The sequence below is a fragment of the Camarhynchus parvulus genome, chromosome 3 (assembly GCF_901933205.1).
Source record: "Camarhynchus parvulus chromosome 3, STF_HiC, whole genome shotgun sequence".
NCBI classification, from domain to species: Eukaryota; Metazoa; Chordata; class Aves; order Passeriformes; family Thraupidae; genus Camarhynchus; species Camarhynchus parvulus.
In genome coordinates this window covers 5,888,581-5,903,601 of record NC_044573.1, presented here as the reverse complement: position 1 = coordinate 5,903,601, position 15,021 = coordinate 5,888,581, and the positions used below count along the sequence as shown (strand labels likewise).

General features: G+C 50.4%; 1 protein-coding gene across 2 annotated transcripts in view; it reads right to left on the bottom strand.

Annotated features, from left to right (window-relative positions):
• PPP2R5D (protein phosphatase 2 regulatory subunit B'delta) overlaps positions 1-15,021 on the bottom strand; it is a 27,635-nt gene extending 12,614 nt beyond the window's left edge. Inside the window, exons 1-10 of one of the 2 annotated variants that reach the window (XM_030945418.1) lie at positions 14,937-15,021; positions 14,069-14,170; positions 7,411-7,630; positions 6,202-6,401; positions 5,724-5,834; positions 4,270-4,362; positions 3,687-3,817; positions 3,516-3,575; positions 2,739-2,847; positions 1,845-1,898 (exon numbers count right to left, since the gene is read on the bottom strand). In XM_030945418.1, coding sequence (XP_030801278.1) covers positions 1,845-1,898; positions 2,739-2,847; positions 3,516-3,575; positions 3,687-3,817; positions 4,270-4,362; positions 5,724-5,834; positions 6,202-6,401; positions 7,411-7,630; positions 14,069-14,170; positions 14,937-14,963 — 1,107 coding nt within the window. In that variant the 5' untranslated portion in view covers positions 14,964-15,021. Of the gene's footprint in view, positions 1-1,844; positions 1,899-2,738; positions 2,848-3,515; positions 3,576-3,686; positions 3,818-4,269; positions 4,363-5,723; positions 5,835-6,201; positions 6,402-7,410; positions 7,631-14,068; positions 14,171-14,606; positions 14,692-14,936 lie in introns of those variants that run through there. The other variant, XM_030945419.1, reaches the window with a different exon arrangement.

The window sequence follows — 15,021 nt, the reverse complement described above, 5'->3', positions numbered from 1 at the left end:
AAGTTCAGAGCAGCAGAGGGACAGTAGTGAGCATTGCAACAACAGGATTAGAGATACCTGAGCATAATGTTTCTGCCAACTCAAGGCTTCAGAAACCAGCAGTCCATTATTCTCAATGTTTGTCATTATTCATGTCTGCCATTCAGGCCAGAGTTAGCTTCAATGACTCAGAAGTCATTTCACCTACAACTAGGGTGTCTGGAGTCTGTGTTTGCTATTACTGAGCACATCTGAGGCCTTGCTCACCTGACAGTCTTTCAGACTGTTGTTGAGGCAAGAGCTATCACGTCAAGCCCTGCTGAGCAAGCTTCTGGGGGGCCATTTGAGGCAAGTGTGGACCCAGGGAGTAATCTGGCCTCTTTCCAGCACTGCTGGTAACATATCCCTGTGCATTCAGACTCTTACTGATGCACAAGCCCTGTAATTCTTCCAGACTTCAGTAACACCAGGCATCTTGGGGGTCTATTCAAAACCTTCACAAGCAAAGGGCTTCAACAGAACCCAAGTTGTGGCAGTATGGTCTTGGTATGGCAGGTTGAAACACAACACAACATGCACTGAAGGTAGTGAAATTGGGTCATTCCACTGCTTTCCACCTGGGTCTGTAATCCAGGGGCCACTAAACAGTTATCCGGAAAAAAGTCATGAGCTACAGAGCTTTACTGTCTGAATAAGCTGCAAAGTGAAATATCGACAGATTTCTATTTCTCTCTTCTCCCTCAACCTTTGAGGTGCTTTGGCAGGAGGCTGTAGGACTGGATGTCAGCCACAGGAAGTACTCAGCATGATCAGGAAGCTACTTTAAGTGGCTTGTTTCAGAGCAGGCTTCTGGGAACATAGGAAATGGAGGAGCCAGGTTTAAAGGAAAAGCTAGGAGGTGTGCTTCAGCACTGCTGGTGTCAGAGCTGTGGAGCCAGAAAGCTGACAACAGCTGACCAGCTTCTACCCAGCACAGGCAGGCCACCATGAGCACACACATTTGAGCCAGAGAACAGAACGACCTCAGCCAGCATTACTCATTAAAACACTCACACTTTTGGTGCTCCCTGCTACAGTGACAGAAGTGTGTGTTCTCTGCCCATCTGCTGTTTTGAGCCTGTGAAGCTCAGCTCTGTAGAAGACATTTCCTGGCCTGCAGTGGGTGGAGAAACACTTGTCTCCTTCTTGCACCCTCTGCCAAGCTGGCATTTAGCCTGGTTAACACTGCAGGTTTGTGCAGACAGTAACTGGAATATCTGAGGTCACCACTTACACTGCTCACATTTTAGAACCTGCTGTTTCCCAGCTCCATATCCTGAAGGTAAATGTGTCTACAATGTCACTTACCTCTACCAAAGTAGCAAACTGATGCTAAAGCTGGAAGGAGAATACTTTCATGAAGGAACAGTGGCATGCCTAAGTAGATGTTGTGTCCCAGGTTCCTAATCTCATCCCCACAATTCTGCAGCCAACCCCAGCAGTCTGGAGGAACTCTTACTATTTTAGGGCCCCCACAAGCTCTGGTTCCATCAGATGGTCATGTATTTTGTCTCTGCAGTATCCCTCATTAGCCAGAAGCTCTGCCCTGAAAGAACAGCTTGGTATCCTGTTCCTTCTGCTATACCAAGATGTGAAGCACAGAATAAGATTACAGCCCACCTTCCTGAAGCTTTCAGGAGAGAATGCTAAAGGCTTGCACATGAGCAGTACAGCCCCTTCTACCCCCAGGGAGCCAGGCAAACCCAGAAAACAATACCAGTGACTCCCAGTCTCTTTACAGCAAGGGTGAAAAAGGGCTGCTCTAAGGAAGCTGTGAAGCTTTTTGGGACTTGACTGTCACACAGAAGTGAAGCAAGATTACTCACTGGCTCTGTCAAGCTGCTGTCTTTCTCCAAGAACTGTACAACACAGTATGCCAGCTGCAGGAAAAAAACATGGCAAGATTAGAGCTTCCTCAAGGGTACCCAAGTGCTACCACCTCCTAGCCTGGAAGTAACACCATGCCCATTATGTTGCAGCTCTAAACAAATCCAGTTTACTGATGGCAAGTGAAGACTTTAAGACCAAGCAGGCAGGGCCTGAGCTCAGGACATTTGTGCAATTTAAAGGACAAAACTTCAGTCACCCAGAGCAGTCCCCAGCCAATACATTCAGATGCACACAATGGGGAAGAACAAACCTGACTGACACAAAGCCCTGCCCCACAGAAACAGGGCTGAGAGAACAGACATCTCTACTTAGTACCCGTATTTTTTCACTTCCTATCCCAAGTTCTCATCTTCTCTATTCTTCTGTTATGTACTCAAAATTGGAAGAAATTAATCTCTAAACCAATCTAGCAGACTAGCAAGACAACTTCTCCACATATCTCAGTGGTGACTAATAGTTCATACACCACATGCACAGGCTGATGACTGCAGCTAGGAAATTTACCTCTCTGGTTTCAGCAGGCCCCCAGTATTTCACAAGCTTCCAGCACAGAAAGACAAAGCAAGCCACAGCATTAAGACACTGGGAAATGTCAGGAGACTCTCCTATAATCCAGTGGCACAGGCTCAGACAGCACAAGAATGGAATAACCACTATAGTATGGGACTAGTGCAGAGGCCAGAACATCTCACAGCAAGAACTTGTACAGTGTGGCCTGGTGGATAGCTATAAACAATTATCTTATAAACTAATATAAATATAGAGAGCTTTTAACTGCTATAAGCTCTTGCAAAATCCCAATCTGCCCTTGAACTTGAAGCACTTCTCACCTGTGGATGGTACACACTGAGAGACTTCACTTTGTGCAGTGGTAACAAGACTCTGATGAGGAACATCTTGTGCTCTTCCTTCAGAGGCAAAGCAAACCCATTGATTATGCTGAGAAGAAACAAGAGTCTTGTTAAAATTTTGACCCAGCAGAAATACAGTGCCTCTCACCTCACAAGACACCCTAGCTCTCACCAGCCCCTTGAGGAAGCACCCCCCAAAAGCGTGGTCACTGCACCCCAGCCTGCACACTGAGCTCAGTGAGAGTGTTCTTGGCAGGCACCACAGGGAAATGCCTCTGATGGAGCCTGGACTCTGCTCTGTCCCTGCCAGGCTCAGCCCCACACACACTTAGGCAGAACCTCTGGGGAAGGCCAGCACTGAAGCAGCTCAGTGCTTGAGCCTTGTGCATTACACAACAGGAGGATGGCAGCACAAGAGGGTCACAAACAGAAGGGAAGCTGAAACCCAGGAGAAGGCTGCCCATTGCTAGGGCTTCTCAGAGCTGTGAGGAGCTCTGCTCTTTCACTGCCTGCTGAGGCAAGACAGCAAGTGTGACTGGACTCAATAAAGAACAGGAGACAGATCTGGGGAGGAGAAGGCTACCACTGTATTTATCAGCACACTGGGGAGTACTTTATGCTCTGTCAGACAGATTCTCTGGAAGAGGTGCCTCCTGCAAGGACTGCTGAAGGAAGGCACTGCCTTTTCACACAGCACACTGGGCTGGGAGGCTACTCTCACTATGGGCCCTCTGGGACTCCCAAAAGTGGCCTTACCTTCCCAGGATCTCCAGTAGCTCTGCAATCCCATTGTGGTGTTCTGTTTCATAGATGAACCTAAAGAGAAGGATGAGAAGTCATTGCCAAATGCTGGATACAGTTTGATAAGCAAGAGGAAGGAAAAATGCTGGAGACAGAGAGTCTACATGGTAGTAAGAAAGACCTCACCTGTAAAATATATTATTGATCTGCCTCCTCACATATGCTCTCAGACCCAGGAACTTCCCATAGATCCTGTGCAGAATAGTTTTTAGGAAGTCTCGTTCTCTGGGGTCTTCACTGTCAAACAGATCCAGCAGCTGTGGGGAGAGAAACTCAGTCAGTGCCTGCACACTGCCTGTCTGGGCAAAGCTACCAGCAACACTGGGCACTGCTCCTGTTTGGCAAAAACAGCTCTTTCAGCTGAGTGATGCCTTCAGCACCCTGAGCACAGTGGTCATTTCCCTGACACATGTGACCTCCTAGTCACAAGCTGGAACTTTCTTTCACCTTCAGAAGCACAGTGATGGCCTGCACATTCTACAAAGCTGCACATCCCCAGATTTCCCCTGCAAGACCCCCATGCCTCTTTTCATCTGTACAATGAGTTATGAGTTCCAGTGACTACAGCTCACACAGAGTCTTGCCCCGCACAGAAAATTCTGTCTGCTCATTCAGGACTAATAAAGAAAAGTCACATCATCAAGCACCAAAATCTGCTGCAGGTCCTCCACAAAGGTGGTGCACAGTGGCAGAGGCAACAACTACTTACAGATAGCACAAACTTCTGATCAATGTATTTCTTGGCTACATTTGGTTGAAAGTCAGGTGACTCCAGGAACCTGAGGAAGAACTCGTACACCAGCTGTTGGGGGAAAAGGAGAGATTACTTAGAAATCTCCCTGTCCTCTCACCAGTGTTCACTTCAGATTTTATGTTTTCCTTCTCCTTAAGGATTCAGGGAAAGGCTGGGAAGCCCAAACAGGAGCATAAAAGCCAGTGTTTCCTTACCTAGTGGAATCAACTCAGCTGCCCTTGCTTTAATGGGCAGGGGTCTCTGGTGGCACATAACTCCCGAATTCTGCCTGAGATCCCATCACCTCAGGTCCCCCAAAGATAACACCCACCTACTCAGATTAACACATTAGGCCTGGGAAACTCTTCTCCCATCTTCAGCACACATCCCTACAGAGATCAGAAATCCCCAGAGATGGCAAAGGCTCAGACTCACTTGGTTGCCCTTGAGACATGCCAAGGAATAACAGAAAAGCAGAGAAATGAAACAGACCCCAGAAAAACATGCAGTGTCCTCTGCCTCCTGGGTACTGACTCAAGGTTGGCTTGGCCTCACTAAGCCAGGAGAGCTGCATGCTGTGTCCCACTTGGAAAACAAAGGGCAGCTTGCTTTAAGAAGGCTGTCAGTGCTGAAACATCAAATTCTGGTCCTGCTGCTCTCTGAGAGGACTGAGTCCACTCTCATTTCTCCTAGTGGTCCTGAGGGGCCACTAGGCCAAACAAGATCAATGCATTTGAAAGGTCTGACTTTGGAATTGAAGGGATGATAGGACCATGCATCTACAGGTAGGGCCTGGCTGCCAAGGACAGCAGTAAAGAAAAAACTGAGGTGCTGACCACAAAGTTCAGCATTCAGTTGCCAGAAATCCATGCTGGCTGCTGCTGACTCAATTCTGAGAAACAAAAGCTGCCTAGCATTCACAGCACTCTGGTACTGAGGACATGCTATTTCTATCAATGCTCACATCCCTATGTCAACTGCAGCAGTGAGAAGTGATTAACCACTGCTGCAGAATGACACCTTATTTCTTCTCTGTATTTTCTGCTTCATTCTGCAGTACCTGCCTCTTTTTCTGCCTTTGTCTGCTTGACAACACATCCCTGTGTCAGTGCCTCGAGCTTTCCTCCTGACTTCCACTGCTGAGCTCTGCTAAACTACACTCACTTGGCACTTTCCTAACCCTTTTTATCTAGTCTGTCTAAAGCCATCTGCAGGTGAATGCTGCACAGAGGCATCACCCAGTTCCCAGGACACCCTTGCTTCCTGCACTACCTAAGAGCCACCTCTGACCCCTGGGTGGCAGGCCTGGTCTTTCCTCAGCAACCCTTGCAGGCTGGTGAAGCAGCAGCGGCAGGGCTGGCAGCCTCTACATGGACTCTTAACTTCTTGGAGATAAATTCACCAGATTTATATCCCCCACTGCTCCTCACCTGAAGGTGTGGCCAGGCAGCCTCTAATGTAGGCTCATCTTCTTCAGGGTCAAATTCTGCTCCTGTGGGATTGGACGATGGTGGGAGTGTCCGGAAGAGGTTCACTGAAAACTGAGGTGAGTGAGAAAGTTGCATGAATGACATTCTGACACCTCATGATGGTCCTCCATAGAGCAAATGCTTCACTGCAGTGTGGTTTGTCACAGCTGATCCCTTCCTGCGGGCTGCAGGGCTACACTCTGCACAGGACCTCCCCAAGTGCAGTCTGTGCCAGAGACAAGAGCTGCCACCTCTCCCCAGAGCAGGCACTGTCACTACCAGCACCCCCACACACACTTCTCTTTCTGGAGGTGGGGAGATAAGGAATGGGTAGGACTGGGGTCACACTCCTCTCTGACAAATCCCCAGCCCCTCCTCCTCCCACACTTCCCTGTTTCTTTGGCACACAAGCCACACAAACACTGGCTCCGTGCCCTACCATGATGACAGCTTCAGGGTAGATGGCCTCGGTGACAACATCCCGGTTGTGTGTGATGTACTCCACCATCTCATTGAGACCTGCTCGCTTCACCTCCTTGAACTTCAGGTCACTGAGGGGGTCAGAGATGAAGTCAAAAAGAACGCAGCACTGCCGCAGCTTCTGGATGAAAAGCTCTTCTCGTTCGTGGGGAGGAGCATCTGCCAGAGAAAGCAGGGACATCTGTCCTCGGAGACAGGCACCTCACCTTCCTGCTTTCCCCAGGTAGCACCGTGGTTTGCTCCCTGTGGTTTCCCCCTCCCCATCACATTGCCCTTGAACTGTTGGAGGGGAAGTGGGAGAGGCAGTGTTATCCCTGCTATGGACATGGGACACTGGAGGCAGAGAGGTTGCCAGGCCTCTGAAGCAGCTCCCCCATGAGGGGATTTCAAATGTGGGAGCAGTTTCTAACCTGATAAGCATTGATCTCTTCTGTGTACAGAGTACACTGAAAAAGGAGCTCAACCAGCTCCCACCACAGAGCAGCGGCAGCCATGTCCTGCACCCCAGAGACACAAAGGGAGCTGGGCAGCACATGCTGTAGCCTAACCCTCCTGCCAGAGAACAGGGCCAGGGTGGCAAGAGCTGTACATTAACAGATTCTCTTTTTGATACAACTGGAAACTACACACTGCCTCGGCCTTCCCCAAAGGCTTGTCTGTGTCTGTGAGCAGCACCAAGAAATGGCTCTGCCTCAATGACTGCTGAAAATGTTTTCTCCTTGTCCATACTCATGTTTAATTGCAACATAATGTACACTAAGTGCTAATACCAAGCTGCCCTAACGTGGACAGGTTCAATTGCACTATCATAATTTGCAATGGAAACACAATGAGGAGGTAGCTTGGTCCTTCCCCAGGAATGGGTGGATGTAGGAACCAAGCACAGCCTGCACCAAGGTCTCTGCACTTTACCACCTTCCTGCACAACCTGCTGAAGAATCTGAGGCAATCCTCAGTACACAGAAGCAGGTTTAAATACCTCAGCTGGGAAGGTAAGTATGAAGTTTGCATTGAGAATATTCTGATTATTTTAGACCATCCATCAATTCTCTACGTGCTAACAAGCCAAGCACCTTTCCCAGAACCATCCTTGCTGCACTGCCCATGTAACTAGCTGGAGAAACTGCAGCTTGCCATGCAGGTCACTTCCACCCCATTGCCTCTTTACCTTTGAGGGCTGGGAGTTTTTGCAGCTCCCGGTTTTTGCTCAGATTGAAACGGGAAGAGCTGTGCCGGCGCTCCTTCTTCACAATCTGGGGTCCCCCTGAGTACTTGATTTTGTTCAGCTGGGTTGGGGGGGGAGCGCTATTGCTGGGCCGCTTGTTTGAGGTTGGCTGCTGCTGTGGCTGCTGCTGTGCCTGCTGAGGCTGCTGCTGAGGCTGCTGGGCCTGGTGAGGGAGAAAAAAACAACTCAGAAGTTTTTACCTACAAGCCTCATAAGCAGATGCCCATCACCATTCATTCTTCTTGGAATGAAGAAACCAGGCAGCAGGTTTTTCACTGTTGCACTTGCAGTTGAGTGCATCTCACCAGCTCTAGAGCTGCTGGTTGCCTTTGCAGCATACCTGCAAAGTAAACATTAGTTTTACTCATGTCTGCAAGGTACCACAAAGACAGTGGAGTCTCTTGGCACAGCCAGTGCTATGGATGTGGAAAGCAGCAAAGCCAAAGTCACATCTTGTGACAAATTACATGGAGTAGAAATAAGAACTTTCTGTGCTCCAAACAGAAATCTCAGCGTGCTGCTGTCCCTGCAGCACTCTGTACAACACACAACAAGCATGTTTAGAAAACCAGCAATTTGCTTCCTTGTCTCTGTGCAGGGAACCACTTGTGAAAAAGCAAAGCATGTAGTACAGAGCGGACATAAAGGCCTTGGAAAGGCAATAGTGAAGACCACGACAACCATTGCTGCATTCATGGTCCAGGAGCACCTATAAACAACATGGATCATACACACAAACATACAGAACCTTAGATCCCAGGCTGTGGGCTCTCCCAGCCCATCCTGGCTGCTCTCTCCCATCTCTGCCTCACTGCTGTCTGGACTTCTGTAGATGGACTTTTCCCACATCACTCCTTTCAGCCACACAAACTCTCTGCCTGCATTCTCCTCTACCACTGCACTAACAGAGGCACTTTCTCATGTTTAGCATGTGACCAGAAACTCAAGCCAGTGTTTGCTCAGCTCAGTTCTCTTCTGACCTTGCTGAAGCTCTCTTGGTTCAAGTCCCACTTGGACCATAATGACTCAATAACTGACCCCTTAATTTCACACTGAACCAACCTGTGGAAAACTCAGACAAAAGTGGGCAACATCCTGCCAGGAAGCAGAGGGATTAGCTGGAACCAGCACCCAGCCTACCCTGGCTGTGCTGCATGAGCCACCTCCTTCTTGCTGCTACATGAAGCCAAGGATCTGCAGCATGAACCTGTTTAGGATATAGCAAGAATAGCACAATGGATGGGGAGCAGAGGTGAGTGAAATTCCTGGACATCACCTCCTTCTTTCCCCATAATTCTCAGCTGCCACACAGAGCACAGCGGTAGGAATGCAGACCTCACCAGAACAGTGACCAGCAGTGTTTTAAGGGAGTGCAGGAGCTCAGCAGAGCTTGCCACCCTCCAGATGGCCAGTCTCTTCCTGGCTGAGCTGCAGCTGCTCTGCACAGTTCTTTCCCTGGTTTCCAAAGAGGTGCAGCACAGCACTGCAGTGCAAGAGCAAGAGTTACTGTACCTGCAGCATGTGGGAAGGCAGCAAGGTAGGAACAGGGAAAGCTATCTACAAGGAGATGCTGCTCTACAGATAGGGATTCTGGTCTGGCTCTGTTTGAAGGAAATCTTGAGTGGTTCTGTTTCAAGCCCAGCTCCAAGCCAAGGTGGGGGAAGACAACAAGATCTGAACTTTCTACAGTTTACATTTGTTTCAATTCCCTTCACAGAGCAGCACTGTCCCATGATGAGAGGAGGGAGCCAGATGAGCTTGTGATAAAAACTGCAGTGTCTGCCAAACAAAGCAGGCCCAGACTACAAACTGGAGGCAACTTATCCTAAAGAGTAATCTCTGCTCAGTTAAGCCAGGACAAAGCCTTGCTGGCCAGCCTCCAAGACTGAAAAGTTCATTCCTCACCCTGAATATATGGGTATCAGGGCAGTGAGAGCCACTCAAAATATTGTCCAGATGCCTTTGGGAATCCTCACCTCTGTATCACCCTCCTTACACAGGGAAGAAGGGAAAAAATCTGAATGCTGAGCCACCATAGAGTAAAGATGGTAGAGAGAGAAGCAGAAGATGCACTGGTGGCCTCCCAGGTAACACTGAAGGAAGCAGGACACGTGGGCCCTCCTAGCTGATAGGATATGCCTGTGTATTCCTCATCCACCCGAAAACCACCACAGGCAAATGCTCAGAGCATGGTGTGTTTACTGCATGTGAACAGGCTGCATCAGGGGGCTGGAAAAGCCCACCAGTCTTCAACAGTCCACAGTCTTCAACATCTTGCACAAAGAGAGACAAAACAAAATTTCAGGTTTAGCTGCCAGCTATTTAAGAAACAGCCATGCACATGCAGAAGTCCCACAGCTGAGATTGCTAGGGAAAACCTGATGGCTGGAGAGGTCAGATACACTCATATGCTGCAGGGCTTATGATGGGCTGCTTGTACAGGCACTTTCTGGGATCAAGTTGAATCCCTGCTTTCAAGAGGTGCTTCCAGTGGCAGGCCTGCTGTCCTGCTGCCTTCAACACCTCCTACCTTGGCCACATGAATCAGTAGAGGCTTATTTTAAGTTTCCTAACACTTTCTTCCCTGAAGTTTCCATCCCTGAAAACACAGCAGACTACTGAACCTGAAAGCTTTTCTCTTCATGTACAGACTCTTTCCCTGATACCAACACCAGCTCCATGGCTGCAGGCACCTCCCTACCTGAGCAGGCTCAGCCCCTCCTGACAAGCAGGGCTCACACACCGTGACAAAGCCAACAGCCTGGGGGACACTCGCTGTTTGCTGTGCCTGTTACACTGAACATGCTGAAGTGACCAGAGAATAGCACAAGGTGTTTGCACCAAGCACAGCGGGGTAGCCCCACATTCCCCACTGCAGTGGAGCAGTTCCTTGAGCAAACAGGACATGAAATTTAGGGGTGAATGAAATGAAACTAGGAGGAGAGGTGGAAATTTAGGGGTGAATGAAATGAAACCCCTAAATTTCATGTCCTGTTTGCTAAATGAAATTAGAACTCCTGCACACAGGCTCCCTGCCCCCCAGTGCACTTCCTCCCCACTGGTTCCCACCACCTCTCCTCCTAGGTAGGAACTTGCCTGCACAAGTCAATGAGCCCCACGCCCTGAGCTTGCTCTGTGCCATTCCTCTTCACCCCAGAGAGCAGAGATCCTCTTCCCCCAGCCCCCCTGAGCTGTGCTGGCTCCTCCTGCTCTCCCCTAGCCATGCATGACCTCACCTCTGCAGGCACTCCTACTGCAGCTGGGTGCATCGCCACTCAGGAAGCCCTTTCTGCCTCACTGGTCCCTTGAGCATCCCCTGCTTGCTAAGCTTCCCAGCCCAGATCTGCTCTCAGCTCCTCCTCCTCCTCAGATGACTCTTCCCTTCCCATCCCTCAAGTCAGTACCTGCTCTCTTTGTCTGCTGTTACACAGCTTCCCTATTAAAATGAGGCTCTCTGCCTCAGAAGTAGCACGAACACACTGTAATGCCTGGCTCTGAATAATGAACTCCAGGTACTGCAGTAACAAGCCCCATGGAGATATGTGCAAAACATGAAAATACAGCAGCTCACTGAAAAGGTACACCCTCTCCCAGAGCTGCACATCTCATCAGCAAGGCTCCAAGCTGCCCTTGAGGCTGCAGAGCAACTCCCATCTTTACTGCTGCTAATGCCTGCTCCCACTTCCAGGTCATTAACTCTTTTCCCCACCCAGCTGCCTCTCCCAGTCTTTCTGGCCAGAAGGAGTAACACTTTCTCATCCTCTCATTCAATGCTGCCTTGGTCTCTGACATTATTTTTTTTTTCTCCTTAAATAGCTACCCAGAAATTCTCTGCATTCACATACTCATCATGTTCCAGAGGGACGGAATTAAACATACCTTTCATTTCCCACTCCCTGCTCTCATGTTTTACTCCACTGCTCCTTGTCTCTTCCACAGCAAACTGCCCCCACAAAGCCAGGGGCTGGCCAAGCTGTGCTGGCTATTCACATCAGACAGAAGCTCATCTTGGAGCAAAACTGAGAGCACTGCAGTACCCCTGGACTTAAGAGAGAATCCAACACTCGCCTTCCCTTGTGCATGTGCCTGCTTTTCAACATATCTGCCCTTCCAGATCAGCTCCACTACAAGTTCCTTTGCTGTACAGAACAAAGCACTTTGCTTAGGGGGTTCTGGACTGGCTCCTACCCTCTTCATCTCCCTCCACACAGATCCCCATAGGAGCTCTTTGTCCACTGCATTTGCCCAGATCCATCAAAACAGAGCTGCTCTGTAACAAGCTTTACTCATCCCACCAGCTAGACAAGTTGCCTGCAAAACAAATCATAACTTTCTGGTACCAGGATAAATTAAAGTTGATTCTTTTCCCTGCTCCATGGAGCACAGTGTGGGAGAGAAAAGCACAAACTGGAAGAGGGCTGCCCACATGGCTGCTCCCCTGCTGCAAGCCCATTAAATATCTACCGAGATATGAAGAAAAAGGAAAGATTTTTTTTTAGTGCACCCAATTTTCACCCTAGAACAGGCAACCAACCAACCATAACTCCACAAGGGAATTCACAGGGCATGAAACTCTCACAATGGCAGCAGAGGTATCCAGGTTGGGCTCAGCTCATCAACCCCACCAGACAACACCACTCCCAGCGTTTCACAAGTCAAACCACCTCTTGCTTCTGGAAGGAGTTTTGCTCCCAGCACACATTACCTAATTCCTCACACATTGTGAAAGTCAAAATACCTTTCTGTGTTTCCTGAAGAGCAAGAAAATCGCATTCAAACTGGTATACATTTCTTCTTATCAAGCAAAGAGCTCTCTTCCATTCTGCAGCAGAGTACTCCAGAGATAGGAAAGCACCAAGAGGGAAGAAACTTCACTGCAGACTCAACAGAGAAAGGAAGAAGAGACCTGTGGCAGTACACACTGCAGAGGTGTCTCCTCTCTGCTCTGCTCTCTGTTCCTATGATCAAAGGAGACGCAGCTTTCCATCTTAAAGGAGGGCTGGATTTTGTCTGGAGTATGAGGAAGTGGCTAGGTATGTTTTGTGGGAGGGAATTTTAGACACATCACTTCCAAGTTTCTCCTGCACCCAGGCAAATATTACATGCCATTTCAGGTCACAAAAGGAAGCCGGTCACCTCTGACATTCTTCCCTTCTTACTGCACCACTTGCAACGAGGAGGTCAGTGCCACAGCCTGATTTGGATGGGCACATCAGAGTGACCTGCTTTGCTGGCTATTCACTGCAAGACCCAGACTTTCCTACACCTTTCCAGAGCTGTGAACTCAAAAAGAGCTCCACATAAATAAAAGGTAAGTCTGACCCCATAATGCCAACGCAGGAGTTCTCTCACTTCCTTGGAGTCTGCAGGCAGCTCTCCCACCAAGCTGTTTTCAGCTGTATACACAGAATAAAACAGATAGAAGCAAAGGGCAGGATGGAGGATCTACAAAACTGCTGCCTGCTCCAAGGCACACAAAGTAAGAGTGATTCCTTGCTGGCCACATGGCAGGTCAGGCATGAGCACAAAACTGAGTGGCTTGTAGTGGGTTTGTTTTCTGAGGCTCTGCAATGCAGATCCGTGCTTTGGAGTAGACTCTAAAATAACATTGACTACAGCCATGCCACTGTACTATACATTTCTTCCTAGTCTTGATTGGCCCTACGTGTCTCCCATGCCCAACCCTCCAAATGACAAGTGTAATGTGTCCCAGACAAGACTAGAGCACACAGGCTTCTATGGATGTAGAAGTGGCACAGCTTGTTCGCCAAACTGCAGCATTAAAATAAATAAACCACACATACATGCATGCTTCCTCAGATGTGTACAACATTCTTCTGAGACAATTCTCAAATTCCAAAACCACTGCCTGAACGCAAGACAGACTCAGAACTACCAGAAAAGTTCCAATGAACACAACTTTGTGCTAACTCTAAGGACAGCTTATCACACTCTGCTGAGGCCATTCTAATGTATCTACCCTGGCAAGATCCAAACTGAGAGTGAGACTGCACATCTGGGAAAACAGACTGTGCCTTCTTGTGAGGAATGCTGCATTCAGCAACAAGGCTGTTATACCAAAAGAGAGCCATTTAATCGCTAGCAGTTCATTCTTTCAAATGTTCCTATCCATTACTTCCTAATCTCACTCCTCCAGAAAACTCCTCAGAAGAACAGATCTTTTCCCATTGCTTCTCACTACTCTCCCACTCTGACACAAAGTGACAACAGAGTTGACAGCACTTTGCTCTGACAGGAGCAAGGAGGCTGCTCCCATCTGCCAGGCTTCCACCTCCTTGATAATCATGGCGTGTCCCTTTCTGCAGCCAACTTTGCCATGTCCTGCCCACTTCTGTGAGCACCACTCGCCCTCAGCTTTGTGCCACATGTCTTTTTGCAGGTCTGTAGGGTATGAGACTCATCTGGTCTCATCCATAGTCATGGTTCCCTTTGGGCCAATTTTCCTTCTCTGACTTCTTAAGATCCTGGTGACATGTGTTATCTGGTGGAACAGCTTGAAACGGCTAAAATGAAAGATTTAATTCCTCCCCGAAGATGAGTTTGCACATGCACACTGCTGTACCCAAGGTGAAAGCCTTACCTCTTCTGAATTCTCTGCCCCACCATCCTTCCCGCTACTGCTGCTGCTGCTGCTGCTGCTGCTGCCAGGCTTTGTGGTGCTTTTGGTAGACTTTGGAGACTCCTGAAAGAATGAGAACACAATCAGAGAAAACTCCACTTTGCTCAGAATTTCAGCATCTCTCTGCAGAGCTCAGGTGTGTGCTGCCACAGAGCACTCCCGCAGCACGCCCTGCTCCGAACATCCACTCCCAGCCCTTTCTCCCTGGGAAAGCCATCCCGAACGGTTCCCGCGGCGGTGACGCCCAGGGCGAGGCCAAGCTCCCAGCCCAGGAGCAATGCTGGCATCTCCCGTCCCGGTCACCGCGGGCTGACCCCGCCGGGTGACAGGGCCCGGTGCCCACCCAGCCCTTCCCCGGGGCGCGGCCTCATCGGCGATATGCGGTGCCAGGGCACCCACAGCTCCGGCCCAGCCGCCCTCGGCGGCGGCAGAGGCGGATCCGGGCCCTCACCCCGCCGGCGGAGGGAGCAGCGGGGCCGGGGCGTGGGTGCGGCCGTACCTCCCCCACCGGGAGCATCCCCGCGGCCGGCGGAGCGCGCAGGGCGGGCCGGGCCGGGCCGGGCTCGCACGGAGGCACCGCCGGCCGCCCCTCGCACCTTCCCCCGGGCCCGCGCGCGCCCCCCGCCGCCCTCCTGCGCCACCCGACCCGCCCGCCGCGGGCGCGCGCCCGCGCCCCCGCCCCTGCCGGCCACAGCCCCGTGCGCGCCCCCCGCCCGAGGGCTGAGCCCAGGGAAGGCCGCGCCGGGGAGGGGCGGCGGGAGCGAGCCGCCGGCCGCCGCGCCGCGCGCGGGAGCTCCCCCGGCGCCGCCGCCGCCCCCCGGGGCCGCACCTTCTCCTTCTTCAGCTTGTAGGGCATGGTGAGCGCCGGCCCCTAACCGCTCCGCGCCCGCCGCCGCCGCCGCCGCTTGCGCCCG